This window comes from Protobothrops mucrosquamatus, unplaced genomic scaffold (genome assembly GCF_001527695.2).
Source record: "Protobothrops mucrosquamatus isolate PMUCROS unplaced genomic scaffold, P.Mucros_1.0 scaffold1415, whole genome shotgun sequence".
Lineage (NCBI taxonomy): Eukaryota > Metazoa > Chordata > Lepidosauria > Squamata > Viperidae > Protobothrops > Protobothrops mucrosquamatus.
Window position 1 is genome coordinate 145,407 of NW_015387600.1, and position 24,937 is coordinate 170,343.

The 24,937-nt window shown below is 36.2% G+C and overlaps 1 protein-coding gene across 2 annotated transcripts in view; it reads left to right on the forward strand.

Annotated features, from left to right (window-relative positions):
• U2SURP (U2 snRNP associated SURP domain containing) overlaps positions 1–24,937 on the forward strand; it is a 41,053-nt gene that overhangs the window by 3,466 nt on the left and 12,650 nt on the right. The window contains exons 2-18 of one of the 2 annotated variants that reach the window (XM_015821878.1): positions 2,691–2,738; positions 4,195–4,293; positions 8,271–8,385; positions 8,775–8,908; positions 10,971–11,038; positions 14,285–14,379; positions 14,459–14,491; positions 14,577–14,659; positions 15,210–15,375; positions 16,409–16,620; positions 18,308–18,351; positions 22,458–22,562; positions 22,758–22,824; positions 22,960–23,123; positions 23,469–23,631; positions 24,069–24,148; positions 24,636–24,723. In XM_015821878.1, the coding sequence (XP_015677364.1) occupies positions 2,691–2,738; positions 4,195–4,293; positions 8,271–8,385; positions 8,775–8,908; positions 10,971–11,038; positions 14,285–14,379; positions 14,459–14,491; positions 14,577–14,659; positions 15,210–15,375; positions 16,409–16,620; positions 18,308–18,351; positions 22,458–22,562; positions 22,758–22,824; positions 22,960–23,123; positions 23,469–23,631; positions 24,069–24,148; positions 24,636–24,723 (1,764 nt within the window). Of the gene's footprint in view, positions 1–2,690; positions 2,739–4,194; positions 4,294–8,270; positions 8,386–8,774; positions 8,909–10,970; positions 11,039–14,284; positions 14,380–14,458; positions 14,492–14,576; positions 14,660–15,209; positions 15,376–16,408; positions 16,621–18,307; positions 18,352–22,457; positions 22,563–22,757; positions 22,825–22,959; positions 23,124–23,468; positions 23,632–24,068; positions 24,149–24,635; positions 24,724–24,937 lie in introns of those variants that run through there. The other variant, XM_015821879.1, reaches the window with a different exon arrangement.

Consider the following 24,937-nt stretch of genomic DNA (forward strand, 5'->3'; position numbering starts at 1 on the left):
GGGGATGGTTCTGGGCCATGCAAGCAGTGGGTGTGCCTGCAATTGCACTTGCGTGAATGGCGGGCACAACCTCATTTGCACTGCTCGTGTAAGTGAAAAAGCGCAAGCAAGCGTAATCACCTGCCATTTATGCAGCCAAGGTTGGGGACCTCTGGACTAAAGTACTTTACCAGCCCATGCCAAATATCAAACCTGGAAAACCAAAAATCATTGCTGACAAATGTAAAAAGCTTCAAATACTTGGGAAGCATCATCCTGAGTGATCTTTAGACAAAGAAATTGATTCCAGGATCATTGAGGCTCTGTTGATCTGGGTGGCTACAGACTGGAGTGCTCAATCAATACAAAGTCCACATCTCCACAAAGCTGATCATTTACAGAGCTATGGTTATCCCTTTCTACTTACCTGAATATGAGTTCTAGACTCTAAACTGAAGATGTATTAAAGAACTGGAGAAATTTCTCATGTGTGCTCTCTGCTCTATCCTTGGTATTCTTTGGCAAAGTTGTCACTCCAACCTAGATGTCTTGGATTGCATGAAAAACTCAATAGCTTTTGAGTCCCTGATTATCAGAGCCCAGATTAAATAGCTGGGACATATCATCAGAATGGACAACCACAATGTGTGTCGCCGGTTGTTCTGTAAAGTACTGGAAATGGAAAGAGGCCTTGAGATGGTCCATGCAAGTGCTACACAGATGCTGTGAATGCCACTGTGACATCCAGCCAAAGGAACAAGATGCTGCAAATACTGGCAGAATCCACTGGCAAGCCTTGTGCTATGAACTCTCCACTGGTTTTGAAGACAGGCGCTACCAAAAACTAGTAGAAAACCTTGAGTGGCATCACAGACTAGTTATTATAATGTTATATATGTTATGTTATCATAACAATGGACTTCCAGTGCCCTCATTGTACTAGAGACTCTGCTTCTAGTCTGGGACTGTAGAGCCATCTATGTGTCCATAGATGAACTGCACAATAGGATGTCATTTTCAAACCTGAAAGACTACCTATATCAGGCATGTCAAACTGCCGGCCCATGGGCCGGATGCATCATACTGAAACCGCACCCATCCTATTGCCGGCAATGGGGAAAAAGTTGCGATACGTTGCGCGATGTCACATGATGTCGTGAGTTTTACATGCCTGGCCTATATCAAGAAGATTTTATTTTAAATATTAACTCCTTGTGACTAATGAAAATGTCAAGATAACTGCCAAAATTTTGGATGTTGGCTATCAGATTAAAGAAGTAGCAGAATTTTAAAAAGTAAGATATTTATTTAGAACATTTTCTCTCTCTTCTACTTATCATTTGTTCTTTTAATGCATTGTTTCAGTTTTTATAATACAAAACACCCAGAATCATTGGGATGGCCATTCTTTATGTAAATGAATAAATGAAAAAGAACTCTCTTTTGCTCAGAGTGTAGAACAAAAAAAAAGTTGGATGTTAGAAAACCATTCCTAGGAATACTTTGATGGTAAAAGTAATTAGTGATATTTGGCTTCCTTAATTGAGACTAGACAGCCACCTATCAGGATGCTTAAATTTGCATTCCTGCAATAACAGGAAGTTGAACTCAGTGGCCTCTGTGAACCCTTTCAACTCTGAGGTTCTATAACAGTGATGGCGAACCTTTTAGAGACCGAGTGCCCCAAAACCGCCCCCCGCTCCGCCTCCCGCCCTGCCTGCTCCGCCCCTGCCCACCCCTTGCCCCACCCACCCGCAGGGCATGCACTGCCTCCATGGCCCACCGCAGATCACCCAGGCAACCCTGCAGCACCATGGCAGCCATGCCCTCCACCCACACCCCGCAGCATCATCTGCACGAAGTCCTTGTTGCCTGACTATGTCCTTGGCTGTGCTGCTCCGTGCGGGCCATGCCCGGGTGCGACTCTCCTCCAGGGGGGGCTGCTGGTGGGGCCATGGGGGGAGGCAGGGCTGGGGCGACGGCACGCGTGCCCACAGAGAGGTCTCTGAGTGCCGCCTCTGGCACGCGTGCCAAAGGCTCGCCACCACTGTTCTACAACTATCGTCTGAACTATCATCTGGATTTGGCTTACAAATTAAGACAAACTGTAATGCAATCTAATGTATTCTGTCAGATAGGTTTATAGTAACTGCAGCAAGATTATTATATACAGAAACATTTCAGATTTTTTTTCTTTACATCTTGCCCATTCATACTTACTTTCAAAAGTGATTTCTATTACCGGTATATTCTGAACAGATGTAAGACTTTCAGTTCATAGGACAGTTATTAGGATCATCTTCCTTTTTGGTAAAAACCCAGTACTTAAACAGTTCATAATTCCACATGCTGATAACAAATTAATCATCCTTGAGCTGCTGCTTCATATTCTTAGAAGAAGAATAAAATCTTTATTTAACTAATGGTACAGTTCAAGTTTTATATCAGTTGGAGAATTACAGTACAAGTTTTATATCAGTTGGAGAATTGAAGAAATGTGAGTTGAAATTTCAAAAATAATTATAATTGGATAATAATTATAAGATAATATATAATCTTATATAATAAATAATTATAGTGATAATTGGAAAATTGTAAAGCCTTATAAGTTTTGATTAATATTAGAGGTTGGTAAAAATGAAGACTTTATGCCTATATAAAAATAGTAAATGCTGCCTGATGTTGATTGTCGTATTTCTGCCATTTTTTAGGCCAGAGTTACAGATACAACACGGGCCCCTGGATCTCCAGAGTCTCAGGTAAGTTTATAATCTAAATGGAAATTCTGCTTCTGCGGTGGATTTACATTGACATATAAGCTATTAAAATTTTTTGTGTGGATTTATTTTAAAAGCAGTTACACTAATCAGTTTATGCAGAAAGATAGTTCTACACCACTTCTGTTTAATAATAGTGGAACTTTGATTACAATAGTTGCTTTTTTAAATTAAAACCTATACATTTAATTATTTTAATCATAATTGCATAAAAAGCATAAAAAGTTAATAAAATTATTAAAAACTATAGAGGTTCAAGTAAAATTGTTAAGATTAGTTCATAAAATATAATATAAATCAACCAATAAAATAAAAAGGGATTATATATCTAAATGTAATGTAAAGAAGAAATTTTATTACAACTAATGGTCAACTAAGTAAAATACTCAAATATACTAAACAATAGTGTGAAAAGTGGTTTCATTGTTAAAGAAAACACTCACATAATCTGCCTAGACATAACACATTTAGACATTTTCAATATTCACTCCCAAGATAGACAAGATAATTAAGTTTAAAGAAAAGTGTGTTACTTCACGTTTGGTGAAGATCTCTAGCTTATCCTAAAGATGAGATTTACTTTTAAAACCCAAGATAGTTTGGGTCAGGTTACCTGAAGGAGTACTTTTTCCTGATTTGCAGTAAATTAGTCTTGCATACTATTTTCACAGACAGCTTTGTATGGAACACAGTATAGTCCAAATGAAGGACTATTAGACTGTGCATGATGATAAGGGAGCTGTCCTAGAATAATAATTTGGTATTGTTATATCCACCTCTAGTCAAAAAAGGTATATGTAGGCCTTTTATGCACTCATATCAATGTTGAATTCAAAACTACTTCCAAATTATACAGTCAGACATGGTCAGAGAGCACTTAGCTAATTATGTGAACACTAACACTAACTGTAGCTCTCATATTTGATCACATGAGATGAAGTGGGTAAGGTATTAATCTGACAGGAAGTGCCAGGTTTTAGTCCATCTTCAGCCATAGAAGCTCATTGGTTGACTTGCGTCACTTACTTTCTGTCTGCCCAATCTACCACGCAGGGTTATTGTGAGAATGTGCATGAGATAGATTATGAATTTAAGATGTTTTGAAGAAATGTTGAATCTTATGTAAACCACCAAGAGACATTAGGATAGAAGCAAAATAATTTGAATTTCCATTTATCTTCGAAGCAAGGCAGGTTTGCTTAGTGGCATGCAAAGACATTTCTGTGGAAGGACATGTAGCAACTGCCTCAGACAGTCACCACTTGCACTTATAGTGGTGATAAAAAAGTATCTTTGTTTTCATACTAGACTTCAAAAGAGCTCATTTTCATGTTTGTAATAACATTGACAATGTGTGTTCTGTATGAATAACAAAAGAATTTTGCTTCAGGTGGTAAAATTGTATTGTTATAAACTTGTTAATATTTTTCTCTTTCAGCCACTCTTAGAAAGCAAACTTAAGGCATTCAGTATTGGCAAGATGAGTAGTACCAAGAGAACGTTAAGCAAAAAGGAACAGGAAGAATTGAAAAAGAAGGTAATTATCACAAGAGATTTGACAGATCATCTCTTGAGATTTTTTTTTATCAATATAGCAATGTACAGATTGGGTTTTAAGTAATGTTCAATTACAGCACCTTAGCCCTCCCACCTTTCTTACTGATCAACAGCTAAGAAACAATAAATCTATGAAGCATAGTTAAATCAGTGGAGATTTCATTGGTATATCATTGCCAAGCATTCCTAGGTTAAACTACTTGTATCCTGAAACAGTGTCCTCAACAGTCTAGAGACTATATTGATGGTGTACTAGTTGTAACACTTCCAACTTTCTTTTCCCTTCTTCCCAGAATACTTTCTTTAAATTTTCAGCTGTCTTCTCCTTTTGCCAGCTTAGCCACAGCCTCATTTTCCTATAAGAAAGTTATGAAAAACAACAGTGTGTTTGTAATCAGACTTTGTTGTCAGAAAGAACATCTTATCTGGCTGAGTATATGTGTGGCAGGATAGCAGATAGCAATAGAAAAATTTGCTTATTGTTTTTCTTCCTAGACTATTACCAATAAAAGCATTTTATTATGTAGCCCCCCCCCAAAAGAAAAGGAAGATTTAATACCGGGTTTCCCCGAAAATAAGACCGGGTCTTTTATTTATTTATTTATTTGTTTGTTTGTTTATTTATTTTGACCAAAAGACCAATTAGGTCTTATTTTCGGGGGATGTCTTATTTTTCCCATGTACAGCAGGTGGCGAGCGCGCGGGGGCGGGGCGGGACGACGTTCGGTACAAACAGCAGGGCGCGGCCTGTGCATGGGGTGGAGACGCAGAGCTTCGAAGCACGGCGGCGATTGGGCCAACCTCGGAGCGTGGGGTCGGACCAACTACTGGTATGAGAGAGTTCGGGCTGGGGGGGTGCGCATGCCCTTCCCGTGCCAGGCCGGTCCCTGGAGCGGCTGTACTGGATGGCGGGAAGGACGCTGAGGTGGGGGCAGCCAGGCTGACGCTCCTCTGAGCAGAGTGGGGGGCCTTTACCCCGGGGATGCTAAGGGGCTGCCTTCCTGGCCTGGCCCGCCTGAGAGGTGAGGGGGAGGCGGCAGCCCAGGGTCAAAATGTTGGTGGAGTCCCGGAGGGCCAGGGAGGGTGCTGAAGTGAGTGGGTGTCCTGCCTGCAAGTGCCCGTGCCGGCTCCCCCTTCCCTGCCAGAGCCGGAATGCTGCCATGTTTCAGTAGATTCCGGCCTTGCCCTCTGGCGTGCCTGGGCAACTGCTGGAGAGAGACAGGCCCATTTCAGTGCCTGGAGCCCTTGGGGGGGTTGCCTTGCCACCTGCTTTCTAGCTCCGTCACATTTCTTCGCCGCCACGGAACTGGAGAGCTTGGCGCACCACTCTCTCTTCCCTAAAGCATTCCTTCGCTAGCCTACTTTCCAGCTCCGTTGTGTTTCTCTGCCGCCACAGAGCTAGAGAGCTTGAGAGTTTGTGGGAATAAAAAAAATAAAAATAAAAGTTCGATCAGATCTTCCAACTTCACGAGATCTTTTTTTTTGTGTGTGAGAAGTTGGAAGATCTGATTGAACTTTTTTTTTAGTTCCACAAACTTCTTTTGTTTCCCTGCACGCGGTGGCAGAGAAATGCAGCAGAGCTGGAAGTCAGGCTAGCGAATGAATGCTTTGGGGAAGAGAGGGTGGTGCGCCAAGCTCTCCAACTCCATGGCAGCAGAGAGACACCGTTGTGGCCGCGAGCAACCAGACAGTGGGATGGGTTGGGTGGGGTCTTAACTAGAGCTTATTTTGGGGGGTAGGGCTTATATTAGGTGCATGTGTAAAAATCAAGCAAGGGCTTATTTTCTGGGTGGGTCTTATTTTCAGGGAAACACGGTGAGAGCATAGATTGACTTTGGGAATATGTTCTGTTCTTTACTTTCAAATTTTCTCATTTTTGTTGAGAGGAAAGTCAATTTATATTATGGTCACAGACCAGCATTACAAATAAAAGCATTAAAAAAATAATAATAAAATAAAATTTAACAACAGACAAAATAATATATTACGATTAGTGGTGGATTATCAGTGGGCAGTTAGAATCTGCCTAATTTTGCATACAGTATAACAAAATTTGGCCACATTAAAGAAAGTACTTTGTACTAATATGATAACAGCAGTTGTACACAAAAAGAGATCAGTATTTCCTGGGTATTTTATTAGTTGAGGTGGTATAAAGTGAGTCCATGAGTCCTTATAGAACAGTGGTGGCGAACCTATGGCACGGGTGCCAGAGGTGGCACTCAGAGCCCTCTCTGTGGGCACGTGCGCCATCAACCCAGTCCTAGGCCTTCAGCTGGGTTTTATAAAACCTTTTCGCTTTAGGCCTCTGCCGCCGTGTGCAAAAAAAAAAGAAGATTCAATCAGTCAATTTCAACTTCTTGCGGGGAAAAAAAAGTTCTTGCAAAGTTGGAATTGATTGATTGAACTTTTTAGTCCCACCCAGTCTGCCGTTACCACCGCAGCCACGCCCACCCAATGGGACACGCCCGCCCAATGGGACACACCCACCCGGCACTCAACGATGCATAAGTGGGTTTTGGGTTGCAGTTTGGGCACTCAGTCTCTAAAAGGTTCACCATCGCTGTTATAGAAGATACAATACAGCAAGAGATGAGCTGCAGTATCAATGGACCTTGTCCACAAGGGCACAATTTATTTTATTTATTTATACAGTTTATTGGCTGCCCATCTTACCATAAGATAACTCTGGGTGGCTTATAGTCTATACGTGAACAATTAAAACAAAAATAATTTAAATCAGACATTAAAACCTAATGACACATGGGGAGAGCGGGGGCGAAGTTGGAGGAGCTGGAATCTCTTATTATTTGATCAACTACCTCCACTGTGCTGGTTCCTCCACTGGGGTCCCAAGCTAATTGGCAGAGCCATATCATTAGGCCCCTAGGAAAGGATAGGAGGGTTGGGGCCAACCTCACATCAGGGGGCAAGATGTTCCAGAGGGCAGGAGCAACTTCCTCCTGGACCTCACCAGCCGGAATAATCAGGCCAACAGGACCCGCAGCATGCCTCCTCTGCCAGCACAAGTGGGACAGGCCAATCCCAGTGGAGTGAGATGGTGGCTCATATGGTATTTTTGAATCGCTCTCCAAAATTTCTATGGGAAGTGCATTGCAGCAGGCTAAAGTTAATGTTCTTTGGATTTTTGAGACCGTTATACAATATAAGTATCTTGCTTGCTTTAAAAGGGAGAGTTGAGAGGAAAACATTTCTTACGCTTTTTTCTGATTTTGGGTAAAACGAATCTAAAGGTATTTTTTAAAAAAACAACAGTTTGTTAAGATTGTCAAAATTATTGAATCTGACTGCTTGGAGATAAAATAAAACAGTATATTTATTATTAGTTAATTTAATGGTTTGTGATAGACTTACCCCAAAGTGGACCAATTCAAGTTTTATCTTCAGATTGCAATACGCTTAAAAGGGAAGATTACATATTCTAATTCATCATCATATTATTTGTTCTCAGGGGTGTAGCCGTTATGAAAAATCTAGAATTGGAACAAATTTCCTGGCAACCAAGTTTGTTCTGATTTAAATTTAGCAAATGATACATGCCATGTTAAAAGTTGCAGGTAGTTGAAATAAAGTATTTGATTAGGAGAAATAAGCACATTCAATATTTTTTAAACGTTAAACTCAAATTCAAACCGTAGTGGCACATTATTTTCATTGGACTCTTTTACAAGTCACAAGAGCCTCTTTTATTTAAATTCAAAGGAAAAATGTTCAAGGCAAACACCCTCCTTAGGGGCATCTTTTGAAAATTAAGTGAAGTCTTAGAAATATCGTATTTGATGAGAGTACTCTTTTCCATGCAGCTTCTTCTATTATTTGAAAACTTGCTGTTGCTAATAGATTCCTGCAAATGTGTGGAATAAGTTATAGGTAGGAAGCTGGATGTAGTTGATGGTTTCATTAACGATAATTTGTGTAACATTTTGGGGACTATAGGAGGATGAAAAGGCAGCTGCAGAAATATATGAAGAATTCCTTGCTGCATTTGAAGGAAGTGATGGCAATAAAGTGAAAACATTTGTCAGAGGAGGTATTGTTAATGCCACTAAAGGTAAGGCTTATTACAATATTATCCAGGAAAGAGATAAGGTTCCAAGAGTTATTTTAAATAAAATATTAAATTTTACATAATTTGTGCTACCTTCAGATTTGCATTTCAGATAGATTACAATAATGGGCATTTATTAAAATGCTGTTATACTGTTAATGGTTCTTATATGAGTAATTAGATGATCATAATGGTATATTTCATTATATGCATCCTTATAATTTTTAAATAGCTGAACCCATCTCCATTTTTCCTGGCAATGGTCTTTCTATGAAACAGATTAATTTCAAAAATAGTTTGACTAAGATATGAGCAGAGGTGATGAAACCCTTAAACTGGCTCTTTCGAAACTTGTTACTGTTTAATTATTTTTATGATGTTTGTTTCATCAGAACATGACACAGATGAAAAACGAGGAAAAATCTACAAACCTTCATCACGATTTGCAGATCAAAAAACCCAGCAGAATCAGTCATCTTCTAATGAGAGACCTCCATCCCTTCTAGTGATAGAAACCAAAAAACCAGTAAGCTTATATATTTTTTAGAAATATTTGTTACTTCCATGTTCAAGTATATTGGTTATTTATATAGTTATATAGTGCTTTTCAGGTGAATTTTACAAAGCAAACTTAGAGAGCCTTTGAATCTGTCTTGGCTCTTGGCAATGGCCTGGATTACCCCCTGCAGGTTTCTTGGCAAAATGTGACTTGCCATTGCATTATTTCTAGGGCTGAGACAGTGACTGGCCCAAGATCTCCCAAATGACTTCATGCCTAAGGTGGGACTAGCATTCATGGTCTCCCAGTTTCTAGCCTGCTGCTTTAACCACCACACCGAACTGGATTTCTATATGAAAATTCTTATAGTGTCAACCAGTGACTTGACATTAACTATGAAATGGTCCATAATCTACCTGTTGCATTTAATTTTTAAAATATTGTTCGTAAGATATAGAAAGTCTATACAATCATTCTAGAACAGATGTTATAAAGATACACTATATTTTCTGGGGAAAAAAGGCTTCTGTAGGAGTCAGCTGATTTTGCCCTTTTAGTCAGAAATATTTGGCTACAAGCCAAAACAAAATTTAGAGGCTGCATTCCTTTTATTCAGCTACTTTTCAGTCTTACTACTTAAATAAATAACCAATATATTTTAATTCCATGGGAGTCGTGGGTTCCAGATTTTGGATGCATTCTATAAGCTAGCCCACTTGAGATACCTGGATTCAAAAATAGTTGTCCTATGCTGCATCGTTTCACCCAGTTAAAGGTTACAGACCTGCAAGTTTTGAATAATGGCAGAACTTTTAATGTACTGAAAAAGTTTTTTAAAATTCAGTGAAGTACTCAACATATGTGTTTGCCTTGAAAGTAACATGCTGAACTGTATAGCACAGGGGTCCCCAACCTGTGGCCTATTGGACACTGGGCTGTGTGAGTGGCTGGCCGGTGTGCACGTATGTGTATGCGTGCAAAGCCCCACTCACGCGAGCGATGTGGATGTTCACGGCCCCACTTGCACGAGCAACAGGTGTTCGTGCATGCATGCATGTGCATGGGTTTACCCCTCCCACAAAACCATCCTTTCCCCCCTCCCCCTGCTCCAGGCCGCCAACCCAAAAGATTGGGGAACTCTGGTATAGCACAGTTAAATATCAGGAAATGTTTTATGACATTTTGTATTATGTAATAACGTGCTTTATGATAATTTTTTATCATAAAATATTTTATAAAATTTGCCACATAAAATTTGTGGGCGTCATAAGTTCCAGATTTTGGATGAATTCTTAAGTCATTCTATTTGATGAACCTGAATTAAAAATATTTTGCCCTATAATGTGCATTGTTAAAGGTTACAGACCTGAAAGTTTTAGTTGTATACTAGACAACCTGTGCCTCCTTTCAGAGGGTCATCCTTTCAAGGATATTTCCTTAGCAGATTTCTCTATGTTTTCAACAGTGACAGAGTTTCTAATGTACTGCCTTCACTGGAAAAGATGGGATACATTCAGATATGTATCTGCCTTGAAAATAGTCTATGTTGAACTGTACAGCATAGTCAAACCTCAGCACAGGAAATCTTTTATGACATTTTGTATTATGTCATAAACTCTTTTTATGATAACATTTATGCCATATAATGTTTTATAAAATTCACCAAATTTCAATTCCATGGGAATCATGGGTCTTGGATTTTGGATGCATTCTGTAAATTAGGCCATTTGATGTATCTTGGTCCAAAATGTTTTGCTGTATGGTATGTTTTGTCCAGTTAAAGGTTGTAGAAATCAGAGTTATAGGTAGATTGATAGATAGTGCAGTGGAAAGAAAGGATTTTGATGATTTAATGTTGGTTTTTGATATTGCCTTGATAAAATTATATATTTGCAATAACCAATAAAGAGGTGCAGCAACTTATAAACTTAATAATACAATCTTAACTGTATTACTTTTACCTGTATGTTTTCTTACCCCTTCCTTTTTTCAGAATGGGTTTTCAAAGTATCCTCTTAAATATTTATATTGATAGAATTTTTAAAAGAGTAATCGTGTGCATAATTAAACGGTCTTCAAATTGTTTCAGCCTTTGAAGAAGGGAGAAAAAGAAAAGAAAAAGAGCAATTTGGAGCTTTTTAAAGAAGAACTAAAACAGTAAGTATTTTATTTATAGATTAAAATAAATGGTGGTAATCAAAATAGTTGCGAAAGTAGATTTTTGGTGTATGTAAAGGATTTGTCCCTCCATTTTGAAAGTGAAAAACAGTTTAATTTAGTTTCCTCTTTGTTTCCTTGTCTTTCATGTCTTAAATAAGAAGCATTTTTTTAGTTCTTTTTGCTTCAGCAGTGGGCAATGGCATTAATGGACAAATGCACTTATAGCAAAGCTATCATGAAAACCAAAAACAATTGAATAATTAGGCAGCAATATAAGAGGTTGCTAAAACCATCTCTATGTGAGTACTAAGAAAACAGCTGTAGCGATCTTTCTAATTAGTGGAAGCAAGCTGTACTCATTTGGAGTATGGGTTGCAAATTTAGTTCCGTATCCTTCAAAATTTATAGACAAAGATCTTTAAATAGACTATTACTTCCAGAATACAAATTCTTAAATTTTAAGAAAGTACTTCTGTGTCCTATAAGAAATCCAAAGCATTCTTCTTCTGATAGTACTTTCTATGATCTCCAAAGAAGTTTTCACATATTACTAATTCCCCAAATCTCTCCAGATACAAGAAGAATTTCCCAAAATATATTTTTCTTAGAAAGTCCCTCGTCGTGTGTTTCACTTTTTCTCACTGATTATGCAGAAAATAAAATAATCATTATTTCAGGAAAACTTAATCACTTGAAAAGTAATCAAGAATCATTTAGAGAAGACTGGCAATCTTCTCCCTCTAATTCATATAATTCTCCTTTTGGGAATAAGGTATCAGAGTTTTCAAGCCCCAGACACAAGCCTAAGCACTTTCTAATTTTTCAGTACTGGTTCCTGGAGGAATCTCACTATTAATTCCTGTATTCCTCATTAAAATAACTGATGTTTACTTTGCACTGTGTTCAGTAGACTGCACTTACAGGCCCTTTTTGAAAACTTTATGCTGAATGTACAACGATCTAGTAGCAGTCATTGTCTTTTGGTCCACTTATCCTTTATTTACATGGAATTATAGTTCTTTCAGAATTGATAATATTCTTAATATTAAACAGCTAACAATATGATATCTAAGAATGGGGATGAGTAATATGTGGTTTCTGGATTTCAGCTTAATCTGTCTCAAATTCGGTGTGTAATGAACTGAATGAACCACTGATACAGTTCTAGCATAGAAAGGTGTACTAGATCTCTAAAACCTCTTGGGAAAGGTTCATTAATTGGAGTAGGAAAAAGGAATAGATTGCACAAAGGCAGTTACATGGAGGTGTTTTTTTTTAAATGCATCAAATATTATATGGTCTACTATCAGGTTTCTGTCTGGTGTTTTGTATTATTCAGACTACTCATCTAGATAGATTTTTTTTCCAGTCTCTGATATCAGGCCGATCATGGTATGGCTTTTCTATTTTGATGCTTCCTTCTATCCTTTAGAAAGCCATCTTTTAAAACTCTCAGCTTATACCTTCCTGCTCTCAAAATGACATTTTTAATAATCTCATATATATGAAAAGGGTAATAAACAACTGTTTTATTAATTAGGAAACATTGTATTCCACAAGAGAGAGTGCCATTTAGACTTTAATAGTATTTGTTTTTACCAACCTTGGGAATCTCTTCTCATCATTTCTTTCTGTGCCCACAATCCCCACCCCATTTTTTAATTATGTTTTCATCCAACCTCCTTGGAACAAGTAATTCCACATGTACCCACTGGATAGAAGTCTGTATCACTTTGATTTATGAGTCTTACTTCCTTGGCACAGTTCCTTCTATATTTTTAGTGGGTACTTGGTGACATTTTCAATTTGTACCATCTTAGGGTTACTCTCAAAATTGTATTTTCTATTTTTACAACTGTCTAACCATGCAAACTATTTTTCTGCCTTAAACTGAGCTGTCAGATTGGATATGACAGCAGTACTTTCATCTAAGTTACAATATATTCAGCCTGCCCCGCAAAATAAAAATTATTATTATTAATTAAGCCTGCCAAGCAGTAAAGGGGGATATAATTCATAGTAGGTATCTTGGATTGAAAGGAAGTTTTTATAGTGAATAGTAATATTTTGTTTCTTTGAGAGATCTTTACCCATGGCCTAAACCTGGATACTCAAACTCTTCAGGTCATCAGCACTTTTATGAAGTTTCAGATTGTTCATCTATCACCAAACATTTCTTACATGAAAATAATTTAATAAATACTATTTTGACTAATAGTAGCATGAATAGTAATAATAAAGAAGAAAGTGTGCATAATTGGTATGGAAGACAAAGAATTGGAGAAGATCACAAAGTATCAAGATCTGGAAATCAAAGTTGAAAGATTTTGGGATAAATTGATCATGGTGGTTGCAGTGGTTATTGGCACACTGGGTGCCATACCAGAAAAATCTTGGGTGGCACTTAGAAAATCTGAGCATGGACAAAATTTCTGTCTGTCAATTACAAAGGGCCACACTGCTTGGATCTGCACATATACTATATTGATGCATTACAGCATCCTAGGTCAGTGATGGCGAACCTTTTAGAGATCGAGTGCCCCAAAACCGCCCCTCCTGCCCGCCCCCGCTTGCTCCACCCGTCCCTGCCTGCCCACAGGGCCACCCACTGCCTCCACGGCCCACCACAACAGATCACTCAGGTGGCCCTGCAGTGCCATGGTGGCCACGCCCTTCACCCGTGCCCCGCAGCATCATCTGCGCACGATGGGGTATGAGGGTGGAGTCTTGTCCCTGCTGCCCGGCTGCCATGTCCTTGGCTGCACTGCTGTGTGCGGGCCACGGCTGGGGACGACTCTACTCCGGGGGGGGGCTGCTGGTGAGGAGGGGGCCATGGGAAGAAACGGGGCTGGGGCGACAGCGTGCATGCCCACAGAGAGGGCTCTGAGTGCTGCCTCTGGCACGTGTGCCATAGGTTCACCACCACTGTCCTAGGATCTTGGGAGGAACTCGATGAGTATGAAGGCCAAAACAGCTGGCAGCTGTGATTTCACATTTTTGAATAAATAACAAGAACAACCACAACAATAATGGTTAGACCTATTAACCTTTGGAGATTATTGTTGACCACTTTGAAGAACCCTGATGTAAATAAATTCTGTTTTAAACATTATATTTCATGTTAAAACTTAGATGTTTTCAAACGGTAAAATAAGTTAAAACTATTTGATTTAATTTTTTTAATTATAATGATGACTATTAGAATTGAAGCTGCTTAATAGTTTTATAAAATATCTCTTACAGAATTCAAGAAGAGCGTGATGAAAGACATAAAACTAAAGGTAGATTAAGTCGTTTTGAGCCACCTCAGTCCGATTCAGATGGCCAACGCCGTTCCAGTAAGTAATCATCATTGTATTACAGTATTGTAATTCTATAAAAACTTGAAACTAAATAGACATCCTATCTTTCTTTTAGTGGATGCACCTTCAAGAAGAAATAGATCTTCAGGTGGTAATATAGTTTATAACTTAATTATATGTTTAGTTAATTTAAAATGGATGAATTGAATTACATCTTGTTTTCTTTGTTTTAGTACTGGATGACTACGCTCCAGGTTCACATGATGTTGGAGATCCAAGTACAACAAATTTGTATCTTGGAAACATTAATCCCCAGGTAATACTTTCAGTACTTAAAAACATTCATTGCTATGAACTCCATATGTAACTTTTTCATAACAAAAGTATGCAAATATTATTGTGCATGTTTACCCACAATGCTTTCTATAAATATTTTAGAGAGGAAGGGAATGCTGATAATGATTTATATAAAAATCATCACTTGAATTAGTGGTTGAATAAAGATTTTTGTCCAGAATTTCTCATTTCTCATAATATTATGAGGGTACTTAATTAAGTCATGCTCTCAAAATTTTAAATGTGTCTGGGTGTCAGGCACGAAAGATCAGGTTCACTCACACAAGAAGGTCCAAATAAACTGATTTATTGCAAAAAGTGTATGCCCAAAAATCTTCTCAACTAATTGTCAGGAGTTAAACTATTGGATTATGAACCAATAGTTTAACTCATTAGAGTATCTGGATGTTGTGATGTTTTTTATCACGCCATTCTATTAAAAATTTTCCAATTTTTTTCTTGTTGTATCCACAGAATAGAGGATATGCTCTTTCTTTTGAGAAATACTTCATTCTCTTTTCTGTCCCTAGATGAATGAAGAGATGTTGTGCCAAGAATTTGGACGTTTTGGACCTTTGGCAAGTGTGAAAATTATGTGGCCAAGGACTGATGAAGAAAGAGCAAGAGAAAGGAATTGTGGATTTGTTGCCTTCATGAATAGGAGAGATGCTGAACGTGCCCTAAAGAATTTAAATGGTACTAAAGGATTGAAATTAACTTCCCTATATAAGATATCAGGGATTGAACATTGAACCAAGCAAGGTGTTCCAATGAAAATCATTGCGTGGGAAAAGTTTACTTACTTAGTTGTCTCTGCTTTGTTATGAAAATCTTAACTAAAGATTTTCCTTATCTTTTAAGATTTTTGAAGTTAAGAAATTAGTAGGTGCAGATGAATTAATTTATCAGATTGCCTGCTATGTTTATATAACGGGGCTTTTTCCTCAGAGGAATTTATTTTATATTTATTTTCTTATTCTTATTTCTACTTATTTGAAAACAAGGAAATGTGTACTCCAGATTTAGCTCTAATAGCATTTGGATGATTTGAATCCAGTTATTGCAATTATGTAACTGTGTGCATGTTAACAAAGTCCTATGTCCATTTTTACATTCTATGAAATACCTTGATGTGAAAATTGATCTTTGGACGTTGCAGTGTTTAATTACTACAAGTAGTCCTTGACTTACAACAGTTCATTTAGTAACCGTTGAAAGTTACAGTGGCACTGAAAAAAGTGACTTACAACCATTTTTCATACTTAGCACCATTGCAGCATTCCCCATGGTCACATGATCAAAATTCAGATGCTTGGGAATGGATTCATATTTATGATGGTTTCAGTATCCTAGGATCGTGCTCAGCTTTTGCGAACTTCTGACGAGCAAAGTTAATGGGGAATCCAGATTCACTTAACCATGTTATTAACTTAACAAATGGAATGATTCATTTAATAACTGGGGCAAGAAAATTTGTAAAATGGGGCAACGTCACTTAACAAATGTTTCACTTAGCAACATAAATTTTAGGCTCAATTTTGGTTGTAACTTGAGAACTATCTGTACAGTATTCCTAGTCAGACATCTTTAAAAACTAACTCCAGTACAGAGTTCATTTCTGTTGCATGATATATATGGTAGACAACAGTGAGCTTCTATATGAGGACCTGTTTTCATTGAAACACTGGTAATGCAGTTTCTAAATCAGTACAATTCTTGCATTCCCCAGGCAAGATGATCATGTCTTTTGAAATGAAATTAGGCTGGGGCAAAGCTGTTCCTATTCCTCCTCATCCTATATATATTCCTCCTTCAATGATGGAACATACCCTTCCACCACCACCTTCGGGTCTGCCGTTTAATGCTCAGCCCAGAGAGAGACTGAAGAATCCTAATGCTCCAATGTTGCCACCACCTAAAAACAAAGAAGATTTTGAGAAGGTAAAAAGTTACTCAGGGCCATACATCTTCTGTATGATAGTATTTGAAACTCTGTGATAGAATTGCACAATTCAATTCTTAGTTTTACTTAATTGTTCCCTGCCTTAGTTTAAGGAGCCTCATTCCCTTGTCATGTTTGGGCTACATAATTGGGCTTTGTTTTTAATTGCACTTTTAAATCTGGCCACCATGTGTTTTCCCCTTCCACGCTCCCTGGTTTTTTTCTCCTCTGTCCCCCTTTTGTTAGCTGCCAGATTTGCAGTCTCTAAATTAATTTTTTAAAGGCTACATTTAAATTCAGGCAGATTGATTAATTAGGATGACTTCACATGTTTCTATGTAAAAAGCTATTTCAGAAATTAAATCAGTAGTTGATAATAACTCTTAGGATAGTTAAAGGATTTTTTAAAAACAAATGGTAAGTAACTTTTAAACACAAGTGATATCACATTGTTTTAATACTTTCATGAAGTTTCTTAGGTTTGAAAGGGTTGAGAACTAATGGCCAGTACAAATATAACAGCTCCTGGTTCAAACAAGCTACAGGATTGCTTACTTTTTAAAAACCTTGTTGCCTTTCTCAGGCAGGTTTTTGGTTTTGGACTGCAAAATTTTAATGCTGGCTTTAACATAGTTAAGCATTACCTGGGCAGTGTCAATAATTGTGGTGAAAACCTGTCGGGCTGTTTCCCCATCGCATTCTCTAAATCCTGGCTGCCTAGCAGGATTTGAAATCTGGTAAGCCACAGGCTTGGTTAGCTTAAACTATCGCCACTCTCAGTGTGATGCTTAACTGTGATTAAAAACAGTAGGGCTATCAGATACTCTGAAAAGGCTCCTTTGGAACACATGGCAGCTATATGAAGCCCTCTTTCCAAACCATCAAAGAGTCATGCATTTTTCCAGTCTCATGCAACTGTTCTGTAAGCAGTTCCCAGCTGTTTTCTGACTATGCATGCACTTCTTTGATGATTCAGAAAGATGTGGTTTGTATGGGCTCCCACATATTCCAAATCACTGCTTTTAAAAGATTTAAACAGCCATAAAAACCAATAATAAAAGTTGGGAGAAGTCAGTCTCCGGAAAGGAGGGATGGAAAGTTAGTATTTAATACCATACCCTGATCACATAAACATGGTGGAAACACCAAAAATGTTAGCTTGCATAGGACTAACTTAGTAAATAGAAAATATGATTCCATTTTCTGTATATGCCTTCATCTGGCAAGCCCCTTCATATGCATGTGGTGGGTTTGTCTATGTACATTGAGGCTTTTATTTTTTTTAAATAGCTTTTCTATGCTGCATGGGTAACTTGTTTTGCAACCTGAAGATGTTGAAAATAGCAATTGATGCAGTAAAAGGGAAACTGCTATTGAGAAAAGTAAAAGCCCTACTCTACACATGGACATTTATGCCTAATCCTATGGGCTGTTATCAGTATAGTATCTATTCAGTGCATTGATGTACATTCTATTTGGAATGTCTTTTGCAATTTGTGAACTTTTTGTTCACTACACACAATAATTTGCTATGTAATTGCATAGTCTATAACTTTGCAGCAGTGATTGCCTGCAAAACATGTGATAGATGTGTAGTATTTTCAATGCATATGTATTTTTTGCTTGTTACTTGTTAACAATACTCACATATTCTATGTTTATTATCTGATGTGACTTCATATACAGACTCTGTCGCAAGCCATAGTCAAAGTGGTTATCCCAACAGAAAGGTACATGTTTTTCTTTATTATTACTGATCTAAATATAGCGACTATCCCATTTGGATTTTATATAAATTGTGATGTTGAGGAAAAGTTTAGTCTTGACTGAGCAATGGTTGCTTTGTAGGTGTGAGAATGTTAAGGCTTACCATCTATGTTAAACTGTCTTTTACTAGTATTTTATTTCAGTTGTAGGATTAAATGGAATGAAGTTGGAATTACTTTAGTAGATGGCTACAAAGAAACCCCAGTTTTTCTCAACTTTATGCCTTAAAATGCTTTAGATTGTACCTTTCATTGTGTCTGGGTAGCATACAGGACCAGATTACTGTGGGTGGTTACTATAAAGCAGATCTAAAGTTATCATGTTGTGAAAAGGTAGACTATTGTATTTCAGTAAGATTTTAGTCATGCCTATTAGTTTAATGACCAAAAGTGTACATTTATTGCATCAGTATGGAGATATTGAGTAGATTTTAATTATATCCAAAATTACAATAATATCATCTTTGTTAAAGGGTTATCATGGAGGATTTTGATATTGGATCATTGGTTGACTTGTATAATTGAGATTTGGATGACAGGTCTTTTCTGTAATCTTCTGAAAGGTTTAGCATAGTAATTCATAATTATCTTATCTTTCACTAAATTAAGTGGAGAAAGTATTAGGCGCATCTAAGTATGGCAGGTATAATTTTCATAATCAGGATATAATTTGGTCTATTGTAATTCAGGGCTAAAGGAATGTGGCTTATGTTAGGCAAATCCTTGCTCAGTCAAGCATAAAGCTCTTCTGAAACATAGCAACACAAACACTTGTTTAAAATAAATGAGCACCAAAGATTTCCAAATTCTCTTTGACATTGGCCTTGGTGAACAACACCAGCTGAACTGTCTGCGGCAGCGGGGGACCAGGAAAACATCATGGGATGGATTGGGAAAGTATACAGTTTTTGACCAGACATTGGTACGATCAGCTCCAATTAATGTGGTTTGATTATAACTGAAAGACTACTTTTTGTTGGCCAAATTAATGTTTTAAAAACTATTATCCTTTGTTTTATGTTATTTTTTTAATCATAAAATTCATAATGTAACCAGGCTATACATTTTGAAGACAGAAATGCAAGCATCTTTTTACATGATGCTTTTTTTTAAAGAGAACAATTTTCAGTGCTGAAGTAGTTATGTGATATGACTTACGAGAGCCAGATGAATGTGTTTGCAAATGTTTCCTTATTTTTCTTGTTGTTTAGGATTGAAAACATAACCTTTTTCAAAAAAGGAATGTTCTAGTTTTGCTCACTGCAGCATTTTAAGAGTCCAACGATAGAAAATATTTCTCTGCATATCAATAAATATATTGGTGAAACTCCTATTTAGAAACCTCTGTTGCAGTTGATGAGAATTCCCGTTGTATTAAGTCATTTTATGTCATTTGTGTAATAGTCTCATTACGCCAATGAAATAAAATGATTTCAGTAATGACATCATGTGAATGATGTACATTCTAATTAACAGACAATTGTAAATAACAACCGATTCCCTCCATTCAGTCTGTTAAATTAACGTTTCACTTTACTGTTGAATTAAAATGGTTTTGATGTTCCAACATACTGACAATATGTTTGGAAGTAGTGAAGAGAGAGGAGGATAAGCCCACTGAGTTCTCTGGTGTCATTATTTAGGATTGTAAATTTAATGGGCTTAAAAGAAGAGCGAAATTTATCTTTGGAATCCATGAATTTGTTCATGCTGCTTATTTTCATTGTGCTTCTTTGCATTATTTATAGGCTGCATTCTGTCAAGATGTCCTGGTGTAAAAATAGGAAATGGAAAAAAAGTAAAAATACATTAAGATAAAATGCAGGAATAAAACAGTTTCAGTTAAGATAATCAAACTTAAAAAGAAATAAAACAACACATTTTGAGAGTTAGAATCAAACTAAAATAATTCTGCACTTCTTTTGATGGAGAAGGCATTCTTCAAAAATAATATTACCACTAAAACATTTTTTTTTACTTATACTACCTCTCATGCCTCATTGGCAGGAAGTGAGAGCTTTAGGTGATTTCATATGTAAGATAAGTAGTCCTTGAAGTACAAAGAACTATAATCTTAAATTCAGAACCTGAAATTAAGTTTGCAGAACCATTTTAAAATACAATTGCCATAATTCCTCTTAGATTTCTGCAGTGACTAAAATGATAATTATTTGGATATTATGAGCATTACTTTGAAGGATGATGATAGGAAATTAAGAATAAGTAGAAGGTAACACATTAAAGGCTACTTTTAGTAATTAGTGTTAACTTTTAATTGTATAAAGTTAGTCATAGTAATAATTAAAACAGGATTTTTTTCCATTCAGTATTTGTATTATATGCTAAAAACAAATATGCATTTTCTCTGGTCCTTGATGTCAAGTTTTATGCACACGTAAAGTTCCTGAAACCCTAAGCTTATAAATTTGGGGTTTATAGTTTATAGTTCATTTAGTAGTTACAAAATACTTTTGAATGTGCCAGAGAATCAGTTCTTTCAGTTTGGTGCATGTAACACAAGAATGAAATTGGGGTGGGTAAAAGGGAATGAGGAGCTTTTATTGTTCTGGTACCTCTTATATGCTGTGAAACTTACCTTTGTATACAATTAAGCACCCCAACAAAATGAGCTCTTTTTTATGTGCATAAGAGGACATAATAGGTGGCATAGATTTTTAGTACTTTTATTTAGCACCTTTCCTTTATGTGATCAGGAACTTATTTTTAACTCTGAAAAACATAAGCTATGGTCTGCTTAAGTAGCCTATGATGCTACTTTTTAGAAAAAATGCCAAAATAAAACTAAGTAGCTAACTATATATGGATCTCATACTTGCAGTTCTCCAAATTGGAGTTAATGGAAGTGCTTCCTAAATTAACTTAAAGAAGTTCACAGAAGAAAAGTACCTTTCTCATTTATGCCTCTCTTAAAGGAGAAGTATGTATGTATGTATGTGGGAAAGAGTTTCTGGTGGAAAGAGAAATTGGTCAAGCTGATTTTAGCTGATTTTCCACTTACACAGACTTTTTTTCCACCTTACAACACCTTTGGTTGAAGAAAGCTCCTTGACCTTCCAGAGCTAGTTTTGGAAGTGTGGTGGCCATGAAAATCTTTTCCTTCTGTGAGTTTCTTAATGTTAACTTATCTTTGGATTCAAGCAATTTGCTGAAAATCTGAGAAATCCCCAAATTATAATTTCTAAATTGTATTGTTTTTAATTTTTTCTAAGCTTCAGATATATGAGTGCAGTTTGACATGCTCAGTAATGAACACTTTGCATTTCTTAAGTTGTACTCAATGAAGAATAATAAGTATATAGCGTGTCTGGAGTTTTGTGAGTCAATTTTACACTAATGACAGCTTTCTCTTCATCAGTTCATAATGTTTCTGGAGAAAACTTACTCCCTAATGTTGTATTTGTTAAAAAATACATTTATTTCACAGTCTTATAGGAAATTCCAGGCGATTCAAGAAGCTGTCAATATAGTTGTCAAAATATTGCAGAAACCAGAATTCTTTGGCTATTCGCAGCCCACCCCTCTCTGTATTTTTGTTGCTCACATTCATAATAATCGAACAACAGGATTTTTAACCAATATTTTCATTTTTAATTTTTTACTAGACTCAAACACAAAGTCTTATCAAATGTTACGAATGCAATTTTGATCATATTGATATCTATAAAGAAACCGTTAATATGCTATCTTTTATTGCATGCCATTAGTTGTATTCATATTTATTTGTAAGAATTATGAATTACTTCACTCCAGAGGCTCTAAGCAGCATACAAAATAATACAGTCTCAGGTAAAAATGAACTAGTGAGATCTTGTACTGAACATATAATCTAGGAGCTGTAGGATTTCTTTATACTCATGTTAATATTGAAGGTCCAAATTTATTTTTGATTATGTAAGGTTAGAATAATTGTATAATTTAAGAATTTGGAGCAATGTTCTTAACTGTACAGCATAAATAATCTTTTTTCATTTATAAATGCCTTAGGTGGTGCATAGCTTGCATAATGTTAGGTATGAATCAATTTTTCTTTAACTGTGTTGTTGTTGCAGGAACTTGCTTGCATTAATACACCGAATGATAGAATTTGTGGTACGTGAAGGACCCATGTTTGAAGCCATGATCATGAATAGAGAAATCAATAATCCAATGTTCAGGTATTTAATGTTTTCATTAGTTCTGTTTGGTATTATATATTATGTAATTGTTGAATTTGTTACGTAGAAAATATTCTATTAGCAGTTACTTTTTGTTTTGATTTTGAAACTTTACAATACTTTTTGCCCTACTTTTAGGATGTCTCATTTTTCTTTGTAGTTATTTATTTTGATTCTACTCTGCTTTTTGTTTAGATTTTTATTTGAGAATCAGACTCCAGCTCATGTGTACTACAGATGGAAGCTTTATTCAATTCTACAGGTAGGAAATATTTTTACAACTATTTTAGTATTATTATGTTAACTCTGCTAACTGGACCACTGGGGGCTTAAAAAGAAGAGGGGGATCCTACAAAACCGGAAATACTTATTTTAAATTTTTGTTCTTATTTGTTAGGGTGATGCTCCGACCAAATGGAGGACTGAAGACTTTCGCATGTTTAAAAATGGTTCCTTTTGGAGGCCACCCCCTTTAAATCCATATCTCCATGGGATGTCTGAAGAACAGGAACCTGAAGCATTTGTGGAAGAGCCAAGCAAGAAGGGTGCACTTAAGGAAGAGTAAGCATCTTTAAAGAGCCTAATGTACCCAATTTTTCTCTAGACTAAAACAGACTATCTACAGTATTCCCCCATATTTAGTAATACCTAATATTCAAATTCAATTGTAAGAAGATCCAATTTTATGTTTTCTTTTTGGAACAGCGTTTCATAATCCCTTAACTTTTTTTTTTTATCCCTTGCTGACTAAAGATGACAGAATATGTTCTTAGTTTCAGTAAAATTAATCTAATACCCAGATTGTTTTTAGTTATTTTGATTCTGAAACAATATACACAACTCATTTATAAATATAAAGGAAACCATGTTGCTAAGTGTTCTAAAAATTTGAAACTGAAATTTTAGACAGAGGGACAAATTAGAGGAAATCCTGCGTGGGTTAACACCGCGTAAGAATGATATTGGAGATGCAATGGTTTTCTGTCTTAATAATGCTGAGGCTGCTGAAGAAATAGTGGACTGTATTGCAGAGTCATTGTCCATCTTGAAAACACCACTCCCTAAAAAGGTATGTTCGATCTCTACGTGATTTTGATTCTGACTGACATTGAATTGGTAGTTATTTATAACCATGAAAGGACAATTAACATCTTTTACTAAATCAATATTTTCTTGATCAAAGTTAAAATCTGTTAATGGCCATAACCATATTATTCTAATAATATTCTAATATTTATTATTCTAATAAAAATTTCAGCCCGTTTCCTTTTCAGGAAAAAATCACTAATCATTTTAAAGTTTTAACGTTATTTTTCCAATGTAGAAAAAATTATAATAGTTTGGTATATTTGAACAGCACTTGGTACTGTATTACATTTTTTAGAAAATGATTTTTTTCTAAGATATCTACTGTATTGTTTTATATTCCTGTTAATGGGGTAAAATATTTCTCTTTTAATACAAATGAAATTAGCAGTAGTTAACTTAATTCTGTATTTTTTATAGATTGCAAGATTATATTTGGTTTCTGATGTGTTGTACAACTCTTCTGCAAAAGTTGCCAATGCTTCGTATTACAGAAAATTGTAAGTATAAAGTTTTAAACTCTTTTGAAAAAAAAATACTGCTTGTGAGCTATAAAATTTGCACATACTATCTGGTTGCTCTATATTGACACTTAACATAATCTGCGGGAATCACCATATTTTCAAAAAAAGCGTGCATTGCATTTTGACCAAAGCAGCATTTGTGTCTGTTGACTTTTCTCTTCTGGTCAGTTAAAATTTTCTGCTGTAACTTGCAGTTAGAGGTAGCTAAAGAGTATTATTTTACTATTGCATTTTCTACATGTATATGTGCATGTACAATATATTTTTAATGGTGGATTGAAATACAACTATAAAGCCACTATATTCTAGAATTAACTTGACACCATTTTCCAACTAGGTGTTCAGAGTTTCTTTGCGTGGAAACTTGGGGAAATATTTATATAATTCTTCATTAAGTTGGCTGACTTTCACAGTGCAATTCTTTATACTGTATATGTCTAACGTATGAAAACTGTCTTTTCAGTTTTGAGACAAAACTATGTCAGATATTTTCTGATCTGAATGCTACCTACCGAACAATACAAGGCCATTTACAGTCTGAAAACTTTAAGGTATGTGCATGGTTATTGTTGACGTGACATGAGCAGAGTGCCTCAGAATTTACATAGTTAACAAATTTTCAAGGAGGACATAAAATATATTCAGTGTGGCCTACTCATACAATAAAATAACAAATACATAATATAAATGGCAAAATAAACATAGGCATTTGTGTATCATCATTTAAAATATTAGGGGAAAATTATATTCGCCAGGAACCAAAAC